The 21,002-nt window shown below is 39.0% G+C and overlaps 1 protein-coding gene across 6 annotated transcripts in view; it reads right to left on the minus strand.

Annotated features, from left to right (window-relative positions):
* The window catches only part of DROSHA (drosha ribonuclease III), a 123,783-nt gene that overhangs the window by 22,643 nt on the left and 80,138 nt on the right, over window positions 1-21,002 (minus strand). For all 6 annotated transcript variants that reach the window (XM_061189152.1, XM_061189150.1, XM_061189151.1 and 3 more), the window contains 7 exons: window positions 20,629-20,688; window positions 19,215-19,314; window positions 15,264-15,366; window positions 13,217-13,287; window positions 7,478-7,522; window positions 5,810-5,967; window positions 4,438-4,543 (listed from right to left, as the gene is read on the minus strand). In XM_061189152.1, coding sequence (XP_061045135.1) covers window positions 4,438-4,543; window positions 5,810-5,967; window positions 7,478-7,522; window positions 13,217-13,287; window positions 15,264-15,366; window positions 19,215-19,314; window positions 20,629-20,688 — 643 coding nt within the window. The remainder of the gene's footprint in view (window positions 1-4,437; window positions 4,544-5,809; window positions 5,968-7,477; window positions 7,523-13,216; window positions 13,288-15,263; window positions 15,367-19,214; window positions 19,315-20,628; window positions 20,689-21,002) is intronic.

The raw sequence follows: 21,002 nt of genomic DNA on the forward strand, positions 1-21,002 counted from the left end.
CAGCAGTCACGCCGGAACTGACATCTAATGCAGAGTAGGAGATACCGGGCAGCTGAGAGTAAGGGCGGGAAGCAGAATGGTCTCCAGGTAGAACATGTACAAACCCAATGGCAGGAGAGAGCTTGGAGGAACACAAAGCAGGCCAGGTAAGAGGTGCAGAGTGATAAGATGAATATGTGACACAAGGCCGGGCAGGTGGGCAGGCTTGTTCATTAGTCACTCTCCAAAGAAAAAATGAAGAGCATTAGACTGGAATATGATGATTATTCACTCAGCATATTTGCTGAGCACTGATATGCCAGGACTGTCCAAGGACTCAGGGAATCAGGAGTGAAGAAGATAGACAAAACCTCTGCCCTCAGAGTTTACACTCTGAAGAGAGAAGAGAGACGGTAAACAAGTAAAATATATAGTATGTGCTAAGTAGAAAAAGGAAGGAGAAAATGGAGGTAAGCTTCCAGGCTGGGGGAGGGGAGCTAGGGATGAGGAAAAAAGGTTACTATCAAGCAGAGTGAATTAAAGAAAGCCTCACTGGTGATGACATTTGAACACAGGTGTGGGATTTGGCCGCAAGCATGTAGAAGGCCGTGAGGCAAAGCCTTGCTTAGTGTCCTGCAGGAATCTCACAGAGGCTAACGTGAAGTGTCTAGGAGAAAAGTCTAAGACGGCAGCAGGAAAGCAGGTCATACAGGGTCTTGTAGGTAACAACATTGTCTTTTACCCTTGAGATGAGAAATCTTTACGTTTTGCACAAAGGAAGTTGTAATCCGACTTCTCTTTAAAAACAGTCCCTCTAGATGATGTGCTGAACACAGGCTGAAGGGTGGGGAGGGATGGACCAGTTGGGAGGCTATGGCTGTAATTTAAGGTAAAGATAATTGTGGTCCAGACCAGGGTGATAACAGTGGAGCTGGTGAAAAGTAGTTATGTTTGGGACGAACTTTTAAGGTAAAATCAACAGGCTATGCTAATGGCTAGGAGGTGTAGGATGAGAGAAAGAGAAGAGTTAAGGATAACTCCAAGGTTTTTAGCCTGAGCTAAGAACAGAACAATCCTTACTGATATGGAGAACACCAAGGTTTGGGGGTGAAAATCAGTTTTGTTTTGGCCATGTTAGGTTTGAGGTGCCTGATAGAAATCCAACCAGAGATCCAGTATATCTAGATATCCAAGTATATCTCTAAATATGGAGATATTTGAGTATGGAGTTAGGGGCAAGTAAGAACTGAAGACATAAAATAGAAAGTAACGTACAGATGTATTCAGACTCATGGAGAGGAAGTCAACAGAAAAGAGAAGAGGTCTGAGAAGGTTGGGGAGGTGAAGAGGAACAACCGAAGTGGACTGACGATGAATGGCTAGTGTGGTCACAAAATATGTGTGGTGAAGACTCCACTGGCCGCAGAAGGTAACTTGGCCTGCATGGGAGCAACAGCTGATTCAGGAAGGCTGGTGTAGGAAGCCGTAACGCTGTCCAACAGGCCCGAAACCTGAGACAATGTCCCCCACGGGAGAGTACAAAAATGCCCACAAGAATGGCAAAGACCAGCTTTTCCAATAGTAACACACACCTCACGGGAAATCTGAGCCTGCTGCATTGCCTACTGCTTTGTATAAGCACAACCTTAAGATTCCTATCCTTTGCAATTTAGTAAATGCCACCTCTTCTAACCGGGTCTCTCTGTTAATCATATTCCTGTAACACTGTGACAGCTATGCAGGAACTACTGCAGGGGTCCAGGTGACAGAGGTCGGTAGAGAGCATCTGGGTGATGAAGACATAACACTGTCCAGCAGCAATATTGTCAAAACTTGCGAATGGACTAGAATATAGGGAAGGGAAGCAGAGGGAGGAATCAAAGATGACTCCTAGGTTTCTGACCTGCAACACTGGATGGGTGATGTTGCCATTCAATTATTCAAGGAGTACTGGTAGAGGACCCAGGTGGGAGAAGACTTCAAGATCAGTCTTGAACATGTGGAGATGATGAGAAGAGAGTTGGCACTGGACCTCAGAAAAGAAACGGGATTGAAGAAGTCCATTTAAAAGTCTGCCTACAGAGTGAAACTAATGCTATACTTGGAAAAGACTGCCTATAAGAGACTCTAGTAAGAAGAGGAAATGCCTAGGAGTAAGCCTTGTACATCCTGGAATATTCATCAGCTCTATAGAATAGGATGAGCTTGCAAAGGAGGCTAAGAAAGAGTAGCTCAAGAGGTGAGAGGAAAACCAGGAACGTGCAGCATCATAGAAGCCAATGGGAGACAGTGGCTCAAGAAGGAGGGAGGGAGCAACCACGTCAAAGAGACATTAATGAGAGTTAGTATCTTTTAAATATGTATTTCACTGATGATAGATCATCTTTGTTTTGTCAGCAGATCTCTTGGTCCTACTGATTTCTACAGAAGCTTTCTGTGAATACAGTTCATAAAACCATCATATCAGAATTTTGTTCTTTGTTAACATCTTTCTAAGAAGCTATCCAAAAATTCTTTAATTTTAAGACAGCAAGGCTGATAAACACATTTTGGATAAAATTAGTTACAGCACTGAAGTCATTTTGGAAAGAACATAAAACTGGAGTCTCTAGCATAGCCCTGCTTTTACCTTTATCCAGACCTTGGGCAGGGCTCATGCCTTTCTGAGTTCTGGTTTCATTATCTGTTCAGTGTTGGGGGTCGGGGGTGGGATGTGCCGTGGCCAAGAAGAGAAGCAGTAAACTTGCTGTTCCATACATCCCTGCGCCACAAAATCCTGGAGTTCACGATTAATTTGTGGGAATATAGGGGTAAATGTGTGTATTTAAGTCACACATTTTCAACAGTGGCCTCTTTATGGCCATAAGATGAATTACCACTTAAGCCATTTGGTTTAGGTTCGCCATTTCTCAGACCAACCAGATACTCTGACAGCTATGAAGTCTATTCCCTAATGGAAGATACTGAACGAGCATTTATTGATTCCTGAATGTAGAGCAAGACACTAGATACTAGTTTATTTCCGGTAAATGCTCGTATGTTCTTAAGAATTTAATATTAATTCAAGAGGAATTTCTTGTCCATCCAAAATCAGTTAACTTTAAGTGGTAATCAAACTGCTAATTTTAAACTAAATTTAAAATAATAGTACTCCCGATTTCCCATATAATGGTACATGGGGCATAGCAGGAACATAATATTCACTGAGTAAATGAATTAAAGGACCATATTTTGTTGGGCTTAGAAATTCTGCTGAAAAATTACATCTAAACATAGTCAAATAACCATATTCTCCCTAAATCCAACATTTGTGTCTCACATAAACTATTTCCAGGGTTCACAGTTGCAGAGATAAGATCCAATTCTATTGAAAGCAAAACATGTATAGAAATTGTAGAGATGCAAAGTATGAAAGACTTATTTGCCTCAAGCATAAAGAACGTCGGCACTCACAAAATGTCTTATAGTGAGTATTCTTTTTCTTTGCCCAATAAAATATTCGCTTTTTCAATGCCCAATTCTAGAGGGACTTCTCAAAGGTTATTCCTCGGGCTGGGAGAGATCATCATGACTGGCTTCCAGATATGTTTTGTTCTCCACTCTGGTTTTATTACTGATTGGTTTCACAGAGTAAAAACCATACGCAGCAAATAAAAAAGCTCAGTGAAATTTTATAAAATGAAACAAAGGTGAGAGGAATGGGGACTATTTCACTTTGTTCATAAATCAAGCCTTGTCTCTCTAAGTCCCTTTCAACTCCACGTGGTCCAGCCAAACTAGGCTTTTGATCTTCCATGCTGTGCCCTTGTTTCAGCAGTCCCAATGTGTGCAATGTCTTTGCATAGAAATTTCTTCCCATTAACTCCCAGTGGCCAAATCCTACTCATCCTTGAAGGCTCAAACATCATCATATCCATGAAGCCTTCTAGAAACTCCACAGCTAAAAGAAATCTTACTTTTCCTAAACAGCACAGTTTCCCTATGTCTCTTTATAATATTTAACATGGTACTACTCCCTGTATTTAGTTACAATTACTCACTTATACTTTTTATAGTGTACATGTATGTGTATACACACACACCCCACACTATATCTATATACATATGTATATAGATATAGAAAGAGAGAGAGAATTTGTAGTTATTTACTTATATTTTTAATTTCTCCTCATAGTTTTTAAACTTCTTATGGATAGACTAGGTGTCAACTAATATTTGCTCCCCCCATGAAGCCTAACTCAATGTCTTGCACTGAGAAGGCAGTCACTAAATGGAGTGTGAAATGAGCTCTTATCATATATTGTGTTGCACACAATTTACATAATGAAACAAAATCATATGATATGCTAAAGTCACCAAGAACGAAGTCAATTACATAAATATATATTTGGTTCTTCTAATCTTTGCTCTCTGTTATACAGCAATCTTATTGGAAGAAATGATTTAATACAAACTCACAGTTAAGTGTCCTTCATGATGATCTGGGAAATGAATGAATAAGTACTCCGTGGCTACCAGCTGCATTATGGAGTCACCGAGGAATTCCATCCTCTGATTGTGGCCTCTGGGAAAAAACATCAATGTAAAGAGATCAATAAGCATTTGTGGATTAAAAAAAAAACACAGAGAATTTTTTTTAAAAGTCATGATGTTAAAAAGCAATGTGTTCATCTTGCTTAAAGCACAAAACTAAATATAATTCCCTAAGGCCCCTCAACTGAGAAGAGATCTGAGTCAATACAGGTTCAGTTTCAAAGGAGAGTAAAGTAAGTACTATTTAAGGATTTAACAACTGCTAAAATAAAGACTAGTAAATAGTGCCTGGCCAAAAGCTGGGGAATATCAATTGAAAAATAAAGCACAGTTGAATCCTTGAACAGTGAGGGGGTTAGGGGCAGCGACCCCCCCATGCAGTCAAAAATCCAGTTTAACTTTACAGTCGGCCTTCTGTACCCACGGTTCCGCATCTGCAGATTCAGCCGATCAACCAACCGACCCTGTGTAGCACTGTAGCACGTACTTATTGAAAAAAATCCACATGTAAGTGGACCCATGCGGTTCAAACCCGTGTGATTCAAGGGTCAACTGTACAGCAGAGACAACAATGTTGCACGGACAATCTTCATACAGACAAAACAAAGCAAAAAGGCCCAAGAATTTTCTTTGCTAAATCTTTATCTTTTTATTGAAAAATACACTCCATTATTCAAATCTGGACTCTAGGTTAAGGACTAAAAAATCTATAACAAGAATCCTTAATCTTTACAGTGTAAAGAGAGCTGTGAATATCTGATTTGGGGGAAGGAAGCCAAAAATGAATAAAAAACACCATGCAAAGAAACAACGTTTTGGTTATTTTATTAATTATTTCATTAGCTCATGTTCAAATCACTCATCCAGAGCAGGGATTGGAGGATCAAATTCAGCCTATGGCCTGTTTTAGTAAAAAGGGACACAGCCATGTTCATTCATTTACATTTTTCCTGTGGCTGCTTTTGTTACTATGGCAGAGTTGAATTATCATGACAGATACCACACGGCCTATAAAGCCTAAAATATTTAATATTTGTCCCTTCGTAGAAAAAGTTTTTACTTCCTTCACACTTCTCTTATACTTTACAAAGAAATAAGATGCATGACAATGAGACCAAAAATACTGGATTAGAGCATATCCTCTGGTCCACACTGGTGTCTGGTTGCTCATCCATCTAACGATGTGACTTCCCTGGAAATATGTTTGAGACCCCAACCTTGGAAGGGCATGCAGCAAACGTTTGGGACTGCCTGTCTAAATGCCCATGTTAGAACTACATAAGTATTTCTAACTTACAGGGTCAGATGGTTAAATCCCACAGTTCTCAATGTGAATGCTCTTGCCAAAAGTCGAACATGGGTAAAAATTACTCCAATTGTGTCTTCAAATTCAGTAAGTTTCTGTAGAACTGGAGAAGTCTCAATAAGTTGTCGATCAGTATTTGGCTCCTGAAGCTACAAGAAGAAAGAAAGAAATAAAAATCACATGCAGTTTTTAGTTACAAAAGTAATTATCAATTCTAAGATAGTGTTTTGTAAACTTCCTTCTCCCACGGGCAGAAATTTCTGAAATGCCAATAAAACACGAAAGCTTCTTTCTCATCCCTTAGAATGGCAAACAAACCTAATATTTAAAGAAGGCTCAAATAATATTTTCCAATCTTCTATCAGATTTCAAGGCCAAATACTGTACACAGATAGTTCAAAATCCCAAGTATTATACTAGCTCTCCAAGGAAGAGGCAAGCTGAAGAACCACTGGTAGAGAGTATATATATATCTATCTGGTAACTCAGTGGTTCTCAAACTTTAGCGTTCATCAAACCCTTGTAGGACTTGTTAAAAGCAGATAGCCAGGCCCTGCCCCCAGAGCTTCTGATTCAGTATGACCGGAATAAGGACCAAGGATTTGCCTTTCTGATAAGTTCCCAGGTAATGCAGATGCCGCTGGTCTGGGGACCAGCTTTTGAGAATCTCTGCATTGAGTAACTTGACCTCTGCGTGTCTTCTAGGGACCAACCTATTTTGGCAAATGAACATCATTAAAACTGGATTCAGCATACACTGGAGATTATTATACCGCTAGTCAGGTGCTCCACATAACAATGAGCCTTTAACCACTAGCAGAGAGCAAATATGAAGAGTTTAAATAAAATGAATATTTTCAGGAACTTTGGGCAAGTTCATACTCATAAAATATTTCTAAAGTACTCTGAATTAATGTCACTTATTACTGTAAAGCCTCTCAGAGAGTTCAGCCACTAGTGATGACTTTTATTTATACATAATATACATTTACAAAAATATGTATATATGAGTATACATTTACATGTGTATATATATATGATGTATATCTCCAAGGTAAAATGGTAATAAAAGCAAAGAATAGTAAACCAACTGGGGAAAAAAGTGTCACCATATGTAGATCTTTTAAATTCCAAAATCTTGAATAAAAAGTCATTATACTGTACTAAAATTTTAATTTACAATATGTTTTATGCATCGAAGTCAAAGCCTTCAACTTCTAAGATCCAAATTAGGTTACGATTTAGCAATGTTAATTTAGTATTTGTTCTACTTTGTAATAAGCCCAGACTTGCTTCCATATTATTTTCCCTATAATAGCAGGCATGTAGATACACTGGAGACAACATATTATGCTTTGACTATCACTGTTTTGGGGAAGAGAGGGGACCAAACCACAGCCACACAAGTAGTTCTTCCTGCCTCGTGAGAGAAGGCGACTCCCAGTGCTTCCCCCACCTCACCCCAGACCACAAAGAGGGCAACACATGGCATCGTTTTAATATTTGTTCCAAAGTTCTCCGGTCTGACACCCCAGCTTAAAGTCATAAAGCCACGGAAGGGAATCAAAGGATAAAAGCAGGAAGGGACAAAAGGCAAACTGAAGCATCATGAATGCCCAGAGTTATAAAGCTTACTGCAGACAGGAAGGTCACACTTACCTGGAGTGGGTGGAGAGGATAATTGAGCCAGACTTCGCGCAAGTCCTGGAAAATGGAGTGATGCCTTTAATGCTTGAGGGAGCCATTTAACACACTCTAGAGTGCTAAATAAAATGCCATTATGTGAAATACTGAACTATTTCAGATGCTGACTCCACTTACTGCAAATTCAATAGTGCTGGCAAACTAATTTTTTTAAAGTGTATTCACCACTCAAACTGCCTGTAGTGACTCTAATTAGCCTATTAAGCTGGGGAGGAAAAGAGCCTCCCCCACACCCCCAAGAGTCAAAAACACCTTTTAAAACTAAGTTACCCATTTGCTTAACCTAATACACTGGATTAAGCTGCTGTTTTAATCACATTTTTTAGTTTACCATTCCCCAGAAATGTACATCAGCTGTGCCTTTTGTAATGAAAACTCATCTCAAATGGTCCTTTATTTAGGCACTAATTCATTATCCTTGAGTTGTTTTAAGATGGAGTGGAAAACACCCCATATCTAGTTCCTAAACACTTAGATTTGTAAGACCACACTTTTACTGTGGATCATTACAAATGTATACTTGAAATAAGAGAATAAATAAAAGAATAAATTTTGTGGAAAATCCTAATCCATTGAGTTAAATCCAGAGGCAGTTATAATTAGACCTTCCTCAGGATTAATGTGTTTTTCCTTCAGTTTTAGACTCTGGGGAGCCTCCGACTGAATCTCCTTTCTGGCCTCGATGATAGGTTTTCGAGATAAATGACAAAACTTTTAAAAGAGGAGTTTTTAAAAAAAATTTTTGGAGGGGGGAAGTATAGGAAAATATATTATCACTTGTGATCAGATGATGACAAAGTGAAATAAAATACCTGATATTTTTGTACAACTTGCATCTTAATAAAATACACTTAGGTTTTGTTTTTGGTGTTTTATTTTGCCAATATAAAAAACAAGCTTAAATATCAAACTGTTCTTTTAAAGCTATTTAAAGGACTTCTCTTAACCAATTCAATAACCTTTCCCTTGAATTCTCTGTAGCATAAATTATACTGAAAGTCACTCCCTTCCTGCAACTTTCTCATGTTCTCTCAATGCTTTTTCTCCTCCTGCTGTACCTGAAATGGACATTTACCAAACTTCAGCCCTTTGCCTGACCTATTCATTACCTGCTTCTCTGGAGAGCCCCGCCATTCCCATTGCTTTAACTGCTACCTCTGTTTAAATCACTTGTTCATCTCTGCTGCAGTTCTGACCTCTCACCCAAGCTACAAGTCCATAACTCTAAGTGCCTTTATGGGCATCTTTTACCTTATACCTAAATGACCAAATCATACCTTTTTACCTTTCACCTTAAACTAGAGAGTATGGTGTTAGAAAAAGGTGCAGGATGAGGAGACAGGCTGCCTGATTTAATCCTGATTCCCCGTTGGCAAGTTACTTAACCTCCCTGAGCCAATCTTTCCTCAAGTGTTAGACCAAGATAATCACAGTACCTACTTCAGACTGTTCTCTGATGCCTCAGTGAGCAATGTACTCAAAGCATTGAACCCAGTGCTGGCACACAGAAAATGCCACTATTAATAATGATGACATCAACAATGACGATAAACAACTATCTCTTCTGACCAACTTCAATCTCCAAAGCTCAAAACTGTCAGGGACTTCTAGATTCATCTTCCTCCTTTCTCCTATGTATTCTTTGCTCAAAAACACTGATTTCTTCTTTGATGTTTGCTGTCACCCATCTTGGTGTTATAGCTTAAAACCTCACAACTAGCCTGTTTCAGTGGCATCCATTTCCTTTATTCTACCCTGCACACTGAGATAAGGTTCTGTTGCCCCTCGGGGTCAGAGAAAATATCCTGGAAAAGATCTCGACTGGAATCCCAGCTCTGCCTTCTATTAGCCCAAGGACCTTAGGTAAAGCCTCTACCTTCAGTTTGCTCTTCTGGAAAATGTTCATTGACTGTTGGGACATTAGATCATGCAGCATATTTTTATTGAATACCTGTTACATATTAGCTTACTAAGACGAATAAGACACTATCCCTGTCCTCAAAGGAGCCTAGTGGGGAAGAATGAAGGTAAATAAGTATAATTTAATAAACTATGACAAATTCTATAATAGTGATGTATATAAACCAAGTGCTAGGAAAATTCTGCCTGGGGTGTCAGATCAAGCTTCAAAGAGGAGGTGACTTTTCAGCTGTATTCTGAAGAACACAGAATACTGAGGAATTCAGTACATCAGCAGAGGGAGGGAATCAAAAGCAGGGCACCATATATACACAAATAATAGGTCTCAAGGTACACACACACAAAAGGGTAACTCTTAATAGGCAGAGCACAGAGGATTTTAAGGCAGTGAAAACGTATGACACTGTAATGGTGGCTGTATGTCATTACATATTTGTCTGAACCCACGGAATGTACAACACCAAGAGTGAACCCTCATGTAAACTATGGACTTTGGGTGATTATGATGTGTCAGCGTAGGTGCACTGATTATACCAAATTTACCACTCTGGTCGGGGATGCTGATAGTGGAGGAGGCTGTGCATGTGTGGGGCAGGGAGTATATGGGAAATTTCAGTACCCTCCTCTCAGTTTTGCTGTAAACCTAAAAAAAATTTTTCACACCACTGTAAAGCAAAAAATAAAATAAAATAAAATAAACAGTTATTTGTTAATAAATTATAATAGACTCAAAAAAATTAAAATTAAAATTAAAAAAAGGTAATTCTTAGAATGGCACAAAGAGGGAGTGAAAAGAAAGGAGACTGAAAAAATAGGTGGGAGTCAGATTATGAGAACTATTAAATGCTATGTTGTGTAATACAGACTTTGGTAGGCAATAAAGAAACCAAAGATTTTAAGCCACAAAGACCATAATCAAATCTGTGCATGAAAAAGAAGACAACACTAAATGCAGCATGAATGATGGACTAGAGCAGCAGGGAAGGACCACAGGTTAATTATCGCAGGTGAGAGATGAGGAGGACAAACGTTAACGCAGCAGTACGGCCAAGAGTGAACCCACTCAGGAGATACGAGGGACCAAACTGACGGGGTTTGCAACTGAATGGAGATGAGGAGAAAAAAGCTTAAGGACAAAAGAATACCCTAAGGTTTCTGGTTTAGATCATAAAATTAAAGAAGGAGAAATATGTTTGGGGGCTAAGGTATTGAATTCAAATACTAAACCTGTTGAAATTAGGTGTCTGTGGAACACCCAGGTGAAGTTGCCCAGAGGCAATTTGAAAAGACACTTTTTCCAATTTCTGGAGCTCCAGAGAAAGGCCTGGGTCAGAGAAATTGGGACAGATGTGCACAGACAAAAGGGGGTGTGTATGGGGGGGGGAGTGGGAGACTAGGAAAGATTACGTAGTAATTGCTCCCTATCTTTCTAAGAGGGTCATTGGATGGTCAAATGGAAACAGTGGCTCTGAAGGTACTGGGTAAGCCAGGAAGGGTCACACAGACCTGAGAACACAGAATTGGCAAAATCATCTTGGGGCTGAAAGAGTAAAACGTAGTTCAGGCTGAGAAAGAAAAACAGCCCTTCTGTTAACAGGGCTGATAGGATGACACACATAAAGCCAGCTTCCAAGTTAACAGGAAACAGCATCTCCCTCAAGGTCTTACAGCATCTGTAAAACCCTGAACGACACCCTCTTTGAGAAACAACTGCTCTCCCACCAGTGCTGCCCTCTGACCTGCTTTGCTATGTCTTACCCCCAGAATAAAGATTGCCAGGGACACTCAATAGCTAAACTGCCCCTTGGCTCCTGACAGCACCCAATCCCAAATTAATCCCCTGCCTCTTCTAATCCGGCCTCAGACACGGCAACCAAACAAGAACTGTTCCCTGCTTTCCTGGCCCCTCGGAACCGGTCAGCACCAGCCCAGGCCTCAGAAAGGAGGGCCCCCTCCCTGTTATGAGCATGGCCCCCCGCCCCCTCCCCCAGCCCCATGCATGGAGTCAATAAACCTACAGCTTGTCTCTGGCTGTCTTTGGCTGACTGGACTTTCACAGAACCATTACTCAAGAAAAAGTACGATGGTTCGCCGAAATCTCTCACATACTACAACTAAGAGTTGTAAACCGATATGGAGATGTCAGATGAGTTAGACTGTCCAAGTGTGCACACTTGAAAACGCTGAAGTGAGAAGACCATATATTACTAAGTCCTGTTCAATTTCACAAAAGACACACTAAAATGACTAAAACAAATTCTGAATGTCAGCCGTCCCATTGGTAAGATAATGTTCAGACTCTGCTTTTTCATTTAGTCATTTATCCATTTCATTCCTTAAACAAATATTTATTAAACTCTGCACATGCCAGCATTGTACTTGGTACTGGAAATAAAAGATAAGCCTGCTAAGTAGACAAGTGGGAGAGAAGCAGTTTAAAGAGAGAAAAGAATCTAAACAAAACTATTGCAATTAAGAATGCCAGGTATAAAGCTGCATATAATTCAGGAAAACAGGAACATAGAGTGGATGGGGGCTGCAGGTAAGATGGGAGGACAGGGGCAGGAGTAGGTGGAGGTGGAGGCTAGGTTCAAGGGGTGAGGGGGCACATAGAGGCAAGGCTGGAGGAGCAAACAAAGTAAAGAGGTTGCTGAAACTGCCAACAAAAGATAAAGGCCAGAACAAAGTTATTTTAAGTTTTGAGAAAAAGACTTAAAATACATCTGCTACAGATACAAATCAAGATGCACACTTATTTATAGGTTGTAGGACAAAATGGGGGACATGGAACACCTGTAGATAATGTTCCCACCAGGAGGAAATTCACACGTATAAAATCACCACCTATCTCTATAAAAACAGGTAAAAGAAGATCAAATCCTCAGATATGAGCATCATCCAGGCCCCATTTTTCAAAACTATTGATTCTTTTTTTTTTTTAACTATCCTAAGGAATACAGTAATAACATCTGACAGCCACTTACGTTGAAGGTTTCACAAAGGCTTAAAACCCTGGCTTCCTATGTTCTTTACTGCTCCATGAGGGCTATTTCATTCAATTATAATGACATTTCAATCAGGAATACAGAGTTGCCTCTCCCTTTAAATGTTAAATTGACTTGTTTGGGTACAAAAAGCAGCCAGTATGCTCTATTACATGCAGGATTAAAAAGGGAGCCCTGGCAATATTAATAGCTTAATACTTTAGTAACAACAGAAACTATTTTAGAATCTATCATTTTTTCTTAAACTATAATTTGTTTAAAAAAAAAAAAAGTACTTCCATATTCTTTATTCATAGCCCTATCAGAAACTCCCTATGAACTGACTTTCTAAAATAAATATACATTTATCTAGTCTACATAACTTACATAAAAACAAATCATAAACAGAAAAGCCAAAAGGCTATAGCTACAACTAAGCCTACATGGGGTAGGTACCCAATGATTATAAAATATAAAATCATAATTAATTTCAAGATACTTCAAAATAAAGCAAAGTCCTACCTTATTTCTATTCATATTTAACTTACAAGTGACCATGAGGAAAGATGGGGTTTCGGGTAGAAGACAAACTAGTGTAAATGTCCACAGAACTTTCCCATCTGTGACAGAGTTGCATATGCTATTTTTGAAGTGCTTGAAATCTACCATCTATGGTAGATTTGGGGTTTTTGTTTCTCTTACACGCTCTTTAAAATACAAAGACTAATTGATATAAAATCTTCTGTAATGATATATAACTGAGAAAAATCAAATGAATCGAGATAAATACCGGATCATTAAAGAGTAAGCGTCCAAATAACTGTTTGGCTTCCTCCAGGCTTCCCTCCAAGTAAACAGCTCCTAGATAAAAGGAAGAGAATGCCAAAAGGAAGGCTGCATTAGTATTCAGAGAAAATTACTTATCTCCATAAAAAAGCAAAAAGGCAAGCCAAAACCCACTCACAGAAAAATTCGACAAGATCAGAAGCAATTGTTTTAAAGGTAGCATTTTCCCTCTTTTAGCTATGCTTTGTGTTATAAGTTAGACTGAAATACGAAATTCAATTTACTAAAACATAAACCTTATTTTGTCAGAAAAAGAGGCCAACTATGAACTATCGTGAAGGATATGGGTATGAACCATTAGTGACTAAGGGAACTATGCACAAATACTTAACTTTATGAAAATGTTATGTTTTATTTTCTATATTTATAGTTTGTATTTCAGACCATAGATAAAATCTGAGTTCAGATCAATTAAGGTTTCTGCAAATAAAAATCAGGATAACCTTTACCTTTAATTAGAAATAATTATTAAAAATTTTTTGAAATAACTAAGCACTGTACACATGTTTACCATTCACCATAACCAGTAAGTACGATAGTAACATCTTAACTGGGTATCAAATAACTGAGGTAGGGTAGTTCTCAAATTCATATTTTTTACATCTGTCTTCAGAAAGGCTCTTTTCCACATAAAATATTCAGATACTTAGTCACCAGGGCTTTTGATGACTAACTACACTTATTATTTATCAATAGTTGTAGTAATAATGATAATAATAACAATAATAATGATGATGATGATGACAGTATTAGTAGTCGTAGGGGTTTGGGGGGTCACTCATGCCCTAGGCCCTGTGCAAAGCATTTTCACATTCTTATCTTCACCTTCAAGGGCACCCTAGTAAGAGGGTATTAGAAAAGATTTACAGGACTGGGGCCCATAGTAGGTGATTTTGGGGATGGTTAAAGGAAATGGAACTTTGCTCTGGATTTGATGCAACCAGGATCAGATACTAAGATCGTTACAGCTCTGTGAGGTGAGTGATACTATCTCCATGTCATAGGTGGGGAAACTGAGCCTCAAAGAGATTCAATAACTTGGCAAAGACACAGAGCCAATAAATGATACAAAAGGGAACTGAATCATGTGTGCCTGGCTATGGGGCCAACTGTAACATTAACCGTCAAAAGTATTATGTCTACAGAGCACAGTCACTCCACGTGACAAACCCTCTGAAAATAGACATATTTGTGCAAAACAGACATACCTGTGAAAAGACTGTGGATAATTATTAAACATTCTCTTGCTACCATCATCAGCATGGAACTACAATGGGAAGCTTTTATATTCATTTTCAAAGAAAGAGGGCAAAACTGATAAGGAAGTACAAAGCCCTTTGAAAAATGTACTCAATCATTTACCTTAAAAAATCAAGGAATTGTCAATCTACTGAAACGTTTCATTGTAAAGCATACTTGCAATCACCAGCTAATTAACTCTTCATAACTTTCCTGTACAAACAGCTAATTATATTCTAGTTACAGTAAAAAAGAAACTAAGGAAGTAAAGAGCCTGAGTGAGGAAGTAAAGTGTCTGCATCAGTCTTGCTTCAAGTGAATAAACAATAGTTACAGAGACTCAAGCCCTGGGATTTTAAATATGTGGTGTCTTCAAGATGTTTAAATCAGAAAATCCTGTGAATAGTTTAAAATGTGATCAAAAACAGTATTAGGGCCTCACCAGAAACTTATTTATGTATGTGATCCTGAATCAAATCTGGCAAGTAATCCATCCCCATATTAATTCACTGCACTTCAGTTCAGTATGTACGAAGCATGTACATGACATGGTACAAGGAATTCAAGAAAAGAAAGCATGACTGCTGCTCTGGAGGAACTAAAATAACTATAGTATAAGGAGGTGGGTATTATACTGGGGACCTCACATGCTTTGGGAACAAGTAATTTTGTCCCAAGTCTCCACATTGAATTTTATGTGCCCTCCAGACATTGCAGACATGCAGGAAACTAGACTATAAGTGAGAAATTACCTATTAATGCTTCAAAACAATTAGCCATGGCATGTCGAAGGTCTGATTCTCTACAAAGGTCAGGTCCATGAGCATAAAGCATAAATCGATCCAGTTCAAGTTTCTACAAAATCCAAAATGACAGAAAGTAAGAAAAAATCGACAAAATCGTATTGTAACTGTAATAACTCAGCATCTCCTAGGGGTATGGTTACAATTTAATTGGCCTTATGTGAAAATTTAGTCACCATTCCCTACGAGTCCTTACATATGGCTTAGCGCTGACAAACCTCGACTTTTCCCCAAACAAGCTTCTATGAACTCTGATGGTTCAATCTGGTTCAGAACTGATCAGATCTGAGCTGTCCAATTCCAGGTTCAGAACAAGGACTAGCTTAAGCTGGAATAAGCCTCTGTTGCAAGACCATACCCTTGGGTTCACCCAATGTCTAGGGAGATACAAACCCAACCCAAAGTTAACCTCTAGGATTCCAGAGTTATGTGGTACTGATGGTGTTTGTACCACATGTAAGAGATTTTTATGTGGTAGAGTAAATGGGGACCCTCAGAAGACTTCAAAATGCCTTATATCTCTAAATCTTTTTTTTTATTTGACAAGGATTTGGGGAGCCATATACCTTTGCACTTATGTCCGCATTTTGAGGTTTCCACATTCATCCTTCTAAAGTCTCAGTGAGATCTAAGCAATGGGTTGCAACTATCTTAAGGGCTCTGGGAATACGGTTTATAATGAATTATATTTTCTTTTTTTATTTGGCCTCAGACAAGTTTAGAGACAAATTTACGGCCCAGTTCTAGAAATTGTGTAGGACTTAATGAATATATCTGTGCACACTAACTTTACTTCTGCCTTCATTTTACTGTCTTACTCATATTTTCTCTTTATTTTCAGTTCAGTACCTACTTATTTCTTATCCTATTGTATTACAATGTACAAATCAAGTCCTTTCAGAACTAGACACAGTATGATTTTTTATAAAACTCCTGAGATTGAATAAATGGAAATCATAATTCATTCCATAAAAGGAGAAAGATACAAACATTGCATAAGCATGCAATAACTCTGTTGCTATTACCATGTAATTCGGTTCAATAAATACTTACTAAGCAATAACATGCCACGTAACATGGAACAAGTCGCAAGTCAATGAACAACCTCGGACAATATGAATCTCATCAGCTCTCAGATAAAAGAGACTCAGATTTTGTGTGTCTTGATATGTATGTTAAAAATATCCGTATCTGTTTACATTGGAAAAAGGGACAATAAAAATGGGACATATATGCTATCAGTATTTTGTATTCCTAGGAATTCACGAGTGTATTATAAACTCAAGTGAGAGTTTTGACTACCACAAATGCAACAGCAGAAACCACCTCTTTTTAAAAAATTGATCCCCAAGTGCAAGAGTTTATACTAGAATATGTAAATTTCACTTGTTTCACAACTTCACTGAGAAAATCCAATGGTTTGCTATCTCTGGAGCCGTGCTTGAGAGTAGAGTGCAAGCCATATTTTATATTATAAACAACTATTCTGGAATGCTCTGAATCTTCCAACTTCTCATAATCCCTCCTCTATATCTTTATTTTTTCATGAAGGCATTAGTGGAACTTTTAAAAAGGAGACTGGTGCTCCACTGTGCATGTGTTAAAATGTTCCTGTCTGGAGCGCTGACCTAGAGCTTTCATTACCTTCTCAGAGTCAGCAATCCTGCTCCATCAAGTCCCTCCTCCCAAGTGGTTAAGAACCACTGGTCTAGACAGAAGAAGGGTAAGACCACCACTGCCTACTGCTGGAGGAGATGGGTGTTGAGTGCTATGGGAATGTCAGGGTTTGAGGTGGAGGAAGATCACACAGAAATCCCTGAAGGGAGAAACTGGCCACCCCTGTCATGACTCATGGCTTTGTACAGCACCCACTGTGTTACGTAACACCATCCATGTTCACGCTACGGTAATTTCCCACACTTTGTAAATATCCTCCCTACAACTGTTTGAAAAACAATTATGCAATTCTATTATATCTGAAACTGAAAAGAAAACAATGGCGAGGTGGGGGGAGCGTGCTGACAATCTACTTATTAAAGGTATTTCCAATGGACACTTAACGTGAACTATCAGGAAGCATCTTGACAAATCAACTAAACATTGAAGCAGTTTTATATAGCTTGTGGAATTTCATTCATTGTAAGGCTAAAACCAAGTTAGCATACCTGTTGCCCATAGTTTTTCCTGAAGGCATCACTGTTTATATTCTCAAATGCCACTGAAGCTAGGTCAAAGCCTACCAACATAGCTATGATGAAGATGTTATATATAATAAAGCAATGCACTCTTGCTAACACGAAAACCGTGGGATAAAAGTAACCACATTTTAGATGTAATTAATGCCTTGGCAAGATCAAATTAAGAAGTCAGGGACTTCCCTGGCGGTCCAGTGGTAAAGAATCCGCCTTCCAATGCAGGGGACGTGGGTTCGATCCCTGGTCGGGGAACTAAGATCCCACATGCCGCAGGGCAACTAAGCCCGTGCGCCACAACTACTGAGCTCGCACGCCTCAATGAGAGAGCCCGCGTGCTGCAAACTACAGAGCCCACGTGCCCTGGAGCCCATGCGCCACAACTAGGGAGAGAAAACCCGTGCACCACAACAAAGAGCTCGCAGGCTGCAATGAAGACCCCGAGTGCCACAACTAAAACCTGATGCAGCCGAAATAAAATAAATAAATAAAATAAATATTTTTTAAAAAAAGTCAGTCATAAAACTAGAATGGGTTTTATCTAGTCTTTTCTACCAGATTTCAACATTTATATCAAAATGAAGAAAAATAAAACTACTTAAAGCAAAAATCAAGGAAAACTCACAAAAGCTTTTCACTACTGTTTGGGAATTTAACAGCCACCGTTCCCCCTACTACTGAATAAACCCACAGGCCTATAAAATGTAATGATTTATAAATGTAATTTATAAGTGGCAGCAGCAATAAAAACAACTAACTCCTACTAGTTTATTCATATGTTTATGTGATTACTATGAACAGGCATTGCACCAAGCACTTTACAAATGGAATCATTAAAACTCAAATGATAATCTCATTTAATTCTCACAACCACCCTGTGTAGTAGATGCTAATGCCATCTCCATTCTGTAGATGAGAAAGCAGAGGCTTGGCAAAGAGAATAACAATTTGTCCATGGTCCCTCTGCGGGTATTCTGATGGCCCATGCAAGTGCCCATGTCCTATCCGTTATGATTTATGATAAGACAGTGCAAGAAACTAACACAACATTGTAAAGCAACTATACACCAATAAAAATTAATTAAAAAAAGAGACACTGCACAGAGACAGGAAGATCAAATGAGATAATGTAAGAAACATGCCTACCATGAATCTAAATCAAGAAAAGGTTCTGTTAGTCACTCAGCTAAGTCAACGTGGCTAGCTGAACAGCCTAAAACCTAAATCTTAATTAATAGGGTTTGTGATTTGGGGGGAATTCTCAAAGATCTGTAAAGTATCCCCTGTGGATACAAATGGACTGGAGTATTCTATTCAAAGCTATAATTCTGCTTGTTAAAGTAAATTAAAAACAAATGTAATACAGAAATATTACACAAAGGGAAAATATGAAATGTTTCATTTCTTTTACTCCGTTCTCATGTTCCTTTCCCCAAATGTTTAACTCTGTACATGCACATCTGTCAAATTTTTCCTCTTCTCTTAGCAAGTTACCTCACTGTAGAGTTCATTGGCTGCTGGTGAAACTCACTAAGGTAACAGAACTAATAAGGCTGAGTCCTTAAAACCCAAATAAAAAAGTCCTTCCTCATCTATAAAATATTAAACCCTTAATACACCCTAAAGGGTTACTTATTCAAATGCAAAATTATGCATGGACTGAAGAAGAGAATGACTTCACTACAAATGCTTCAGATATTTGACGTACCTTTGCTAGCATGGCAAGGTGCTGGTTCTGAACGATGGCAGTCCGATAGGTTGCTAATCCTCCCTCTTCTAGACTAGGAAACAAATAGTACAAATGGACACTGCCAAAAAAAAAAAAAAAAGCATATAAGTAAATATGTATCACAATATTCTGTCTGTGGTTCTGAGTCCAAAAAACAGGCCTGACACATAATATCTGGGCAATACATACCAGCCTAAGTGAACTAAACTGTAGGGTCTTTGAAAGTTAAACGCTATGCACGGTATATCTGAATGTGCTAAAACCCAAACAACACCATTCACTCATATGTTCACATTGACTTCTGTAAAAAGATTTCTCTGAAATATGATAACAACAAAGACCTGAACAAACATTCATACACTGCTGAGAGCAAACCTATCTAATACATGAAAATTGAGCCTGGAAACAGAGAGCTTTGCTTGGGTTGGGTTATGAGGGCCCCTGAAGAGGAGCCTGGGAGCTCTGAGCAGGGCAGCTGTGTGGCACGTTCTTCACAAGTACAGACAGGGACAGGAACAGGAACACGAGTGGCAAACAGAACCGGTGCTGTTGATCAGGAAAGTAAGGGAATTAGGAAGCAGGCCGACGGAAGACCCGTTCAGACCATGACACTAACTGCGCTCCCCTAACTCTCACACTGGTGTCTCAGACCCACTGTTGATCGGGGCAGCTGAGCTTGTCTAGTCCTACTGTGTCCAGTGAGAACAAGCTTAGAAAACAGCCCCTTTGCCTCATTATGTCCTTCCGGGAAAAGAAATGACCTAAAGAGAATAAAAATAGCTCAAGACAGTTCCAAGAGAAACATGTGTTATCTCCCTTTAAAAGGGAAATTTTATGAGTATTGAAAAAACAAAATGTACTTTCCTACCCCTACCTCCAAATTAAGGACCCTAAAATATTTCTGGGGAGAAAACAAACAAACATACAGAAACACGTACACAGACACACACACACACCACCCCCCCAAAATCTAGTTATTAAAATTCTTGTAAACTTTACTTCCCTTGAGTTTAGGAAGAGTGAGAAAGGGATCAAAGACAAATCCTAGAAAATGAAATGACATTTTAAAATATCATCCCTTTCGCTACAAATTGAATATAAGCTCTGAAGCATCTAGACCAAGACAAGCTGATCTCTTCTGGCTGTAGCAACTTGAACATAAACTTGACAGGACAGAGACACTAGCCTTTCATCTTGTAATCTTGCTCATTACAGCATCAGTGAGTGCAAGTTATCAGGGCAAGAGCCAAAGACATGTAGCTTTTAAGCTCTACAGAGGAGACCAAAAACATGGTGTTTCAAGGCCTTATTTGGCTAATTACAAAGAAGGTATGTATTAAGTATGTTACCTATAAAATGCAATTATTGGGGAATGGCAGAAAAGCCTACTTACCTGGTCAGAAATTCAACAACAGCATCACCCAGGAACTCCAACCGTTCGTTGTGATTAATCCTACAGAATTAAAAAGATCACTTAAAATAGCACACATTTATATTTCCTCCCTCTCTTCTCAAAGAAAAGGATACTGAGAGTTAGCTCCTTTAGTAATCAAAGCACCCTGCCTTATTCCTCATAATCAAGAACACTGATGGCCATCTTAGCTGGAGGTACAGGGGCTGCCTGGTGGGAAAGGGAGGGAGTGTCCCCTCATACTACGTGTCTCAGGCTTCCCACCCTGGTGCTTCCTTCCCCCTGGGAGTCAGATTTAAAGCAAGGAGACATCACCTTAACAATTGTGACTCTTTCCACACCACTATCAGGTGGAC

Source organism: Eubalaena glacialis, chromosome 4, assembly GCF_028564815.1.
Source record: "Eubalaena glacialis isolate mEubGla1 chromosome 4, mEubGla1.1.hap2.+ XY, whole genome shotgun sequence".
NCBI classification, from domain to species: Eukaryota; Metazoa; Chordata; class Mammalia; order Artiodactyla; family Balaenidae; genus Eubalaena; species Eubalaena glacialis.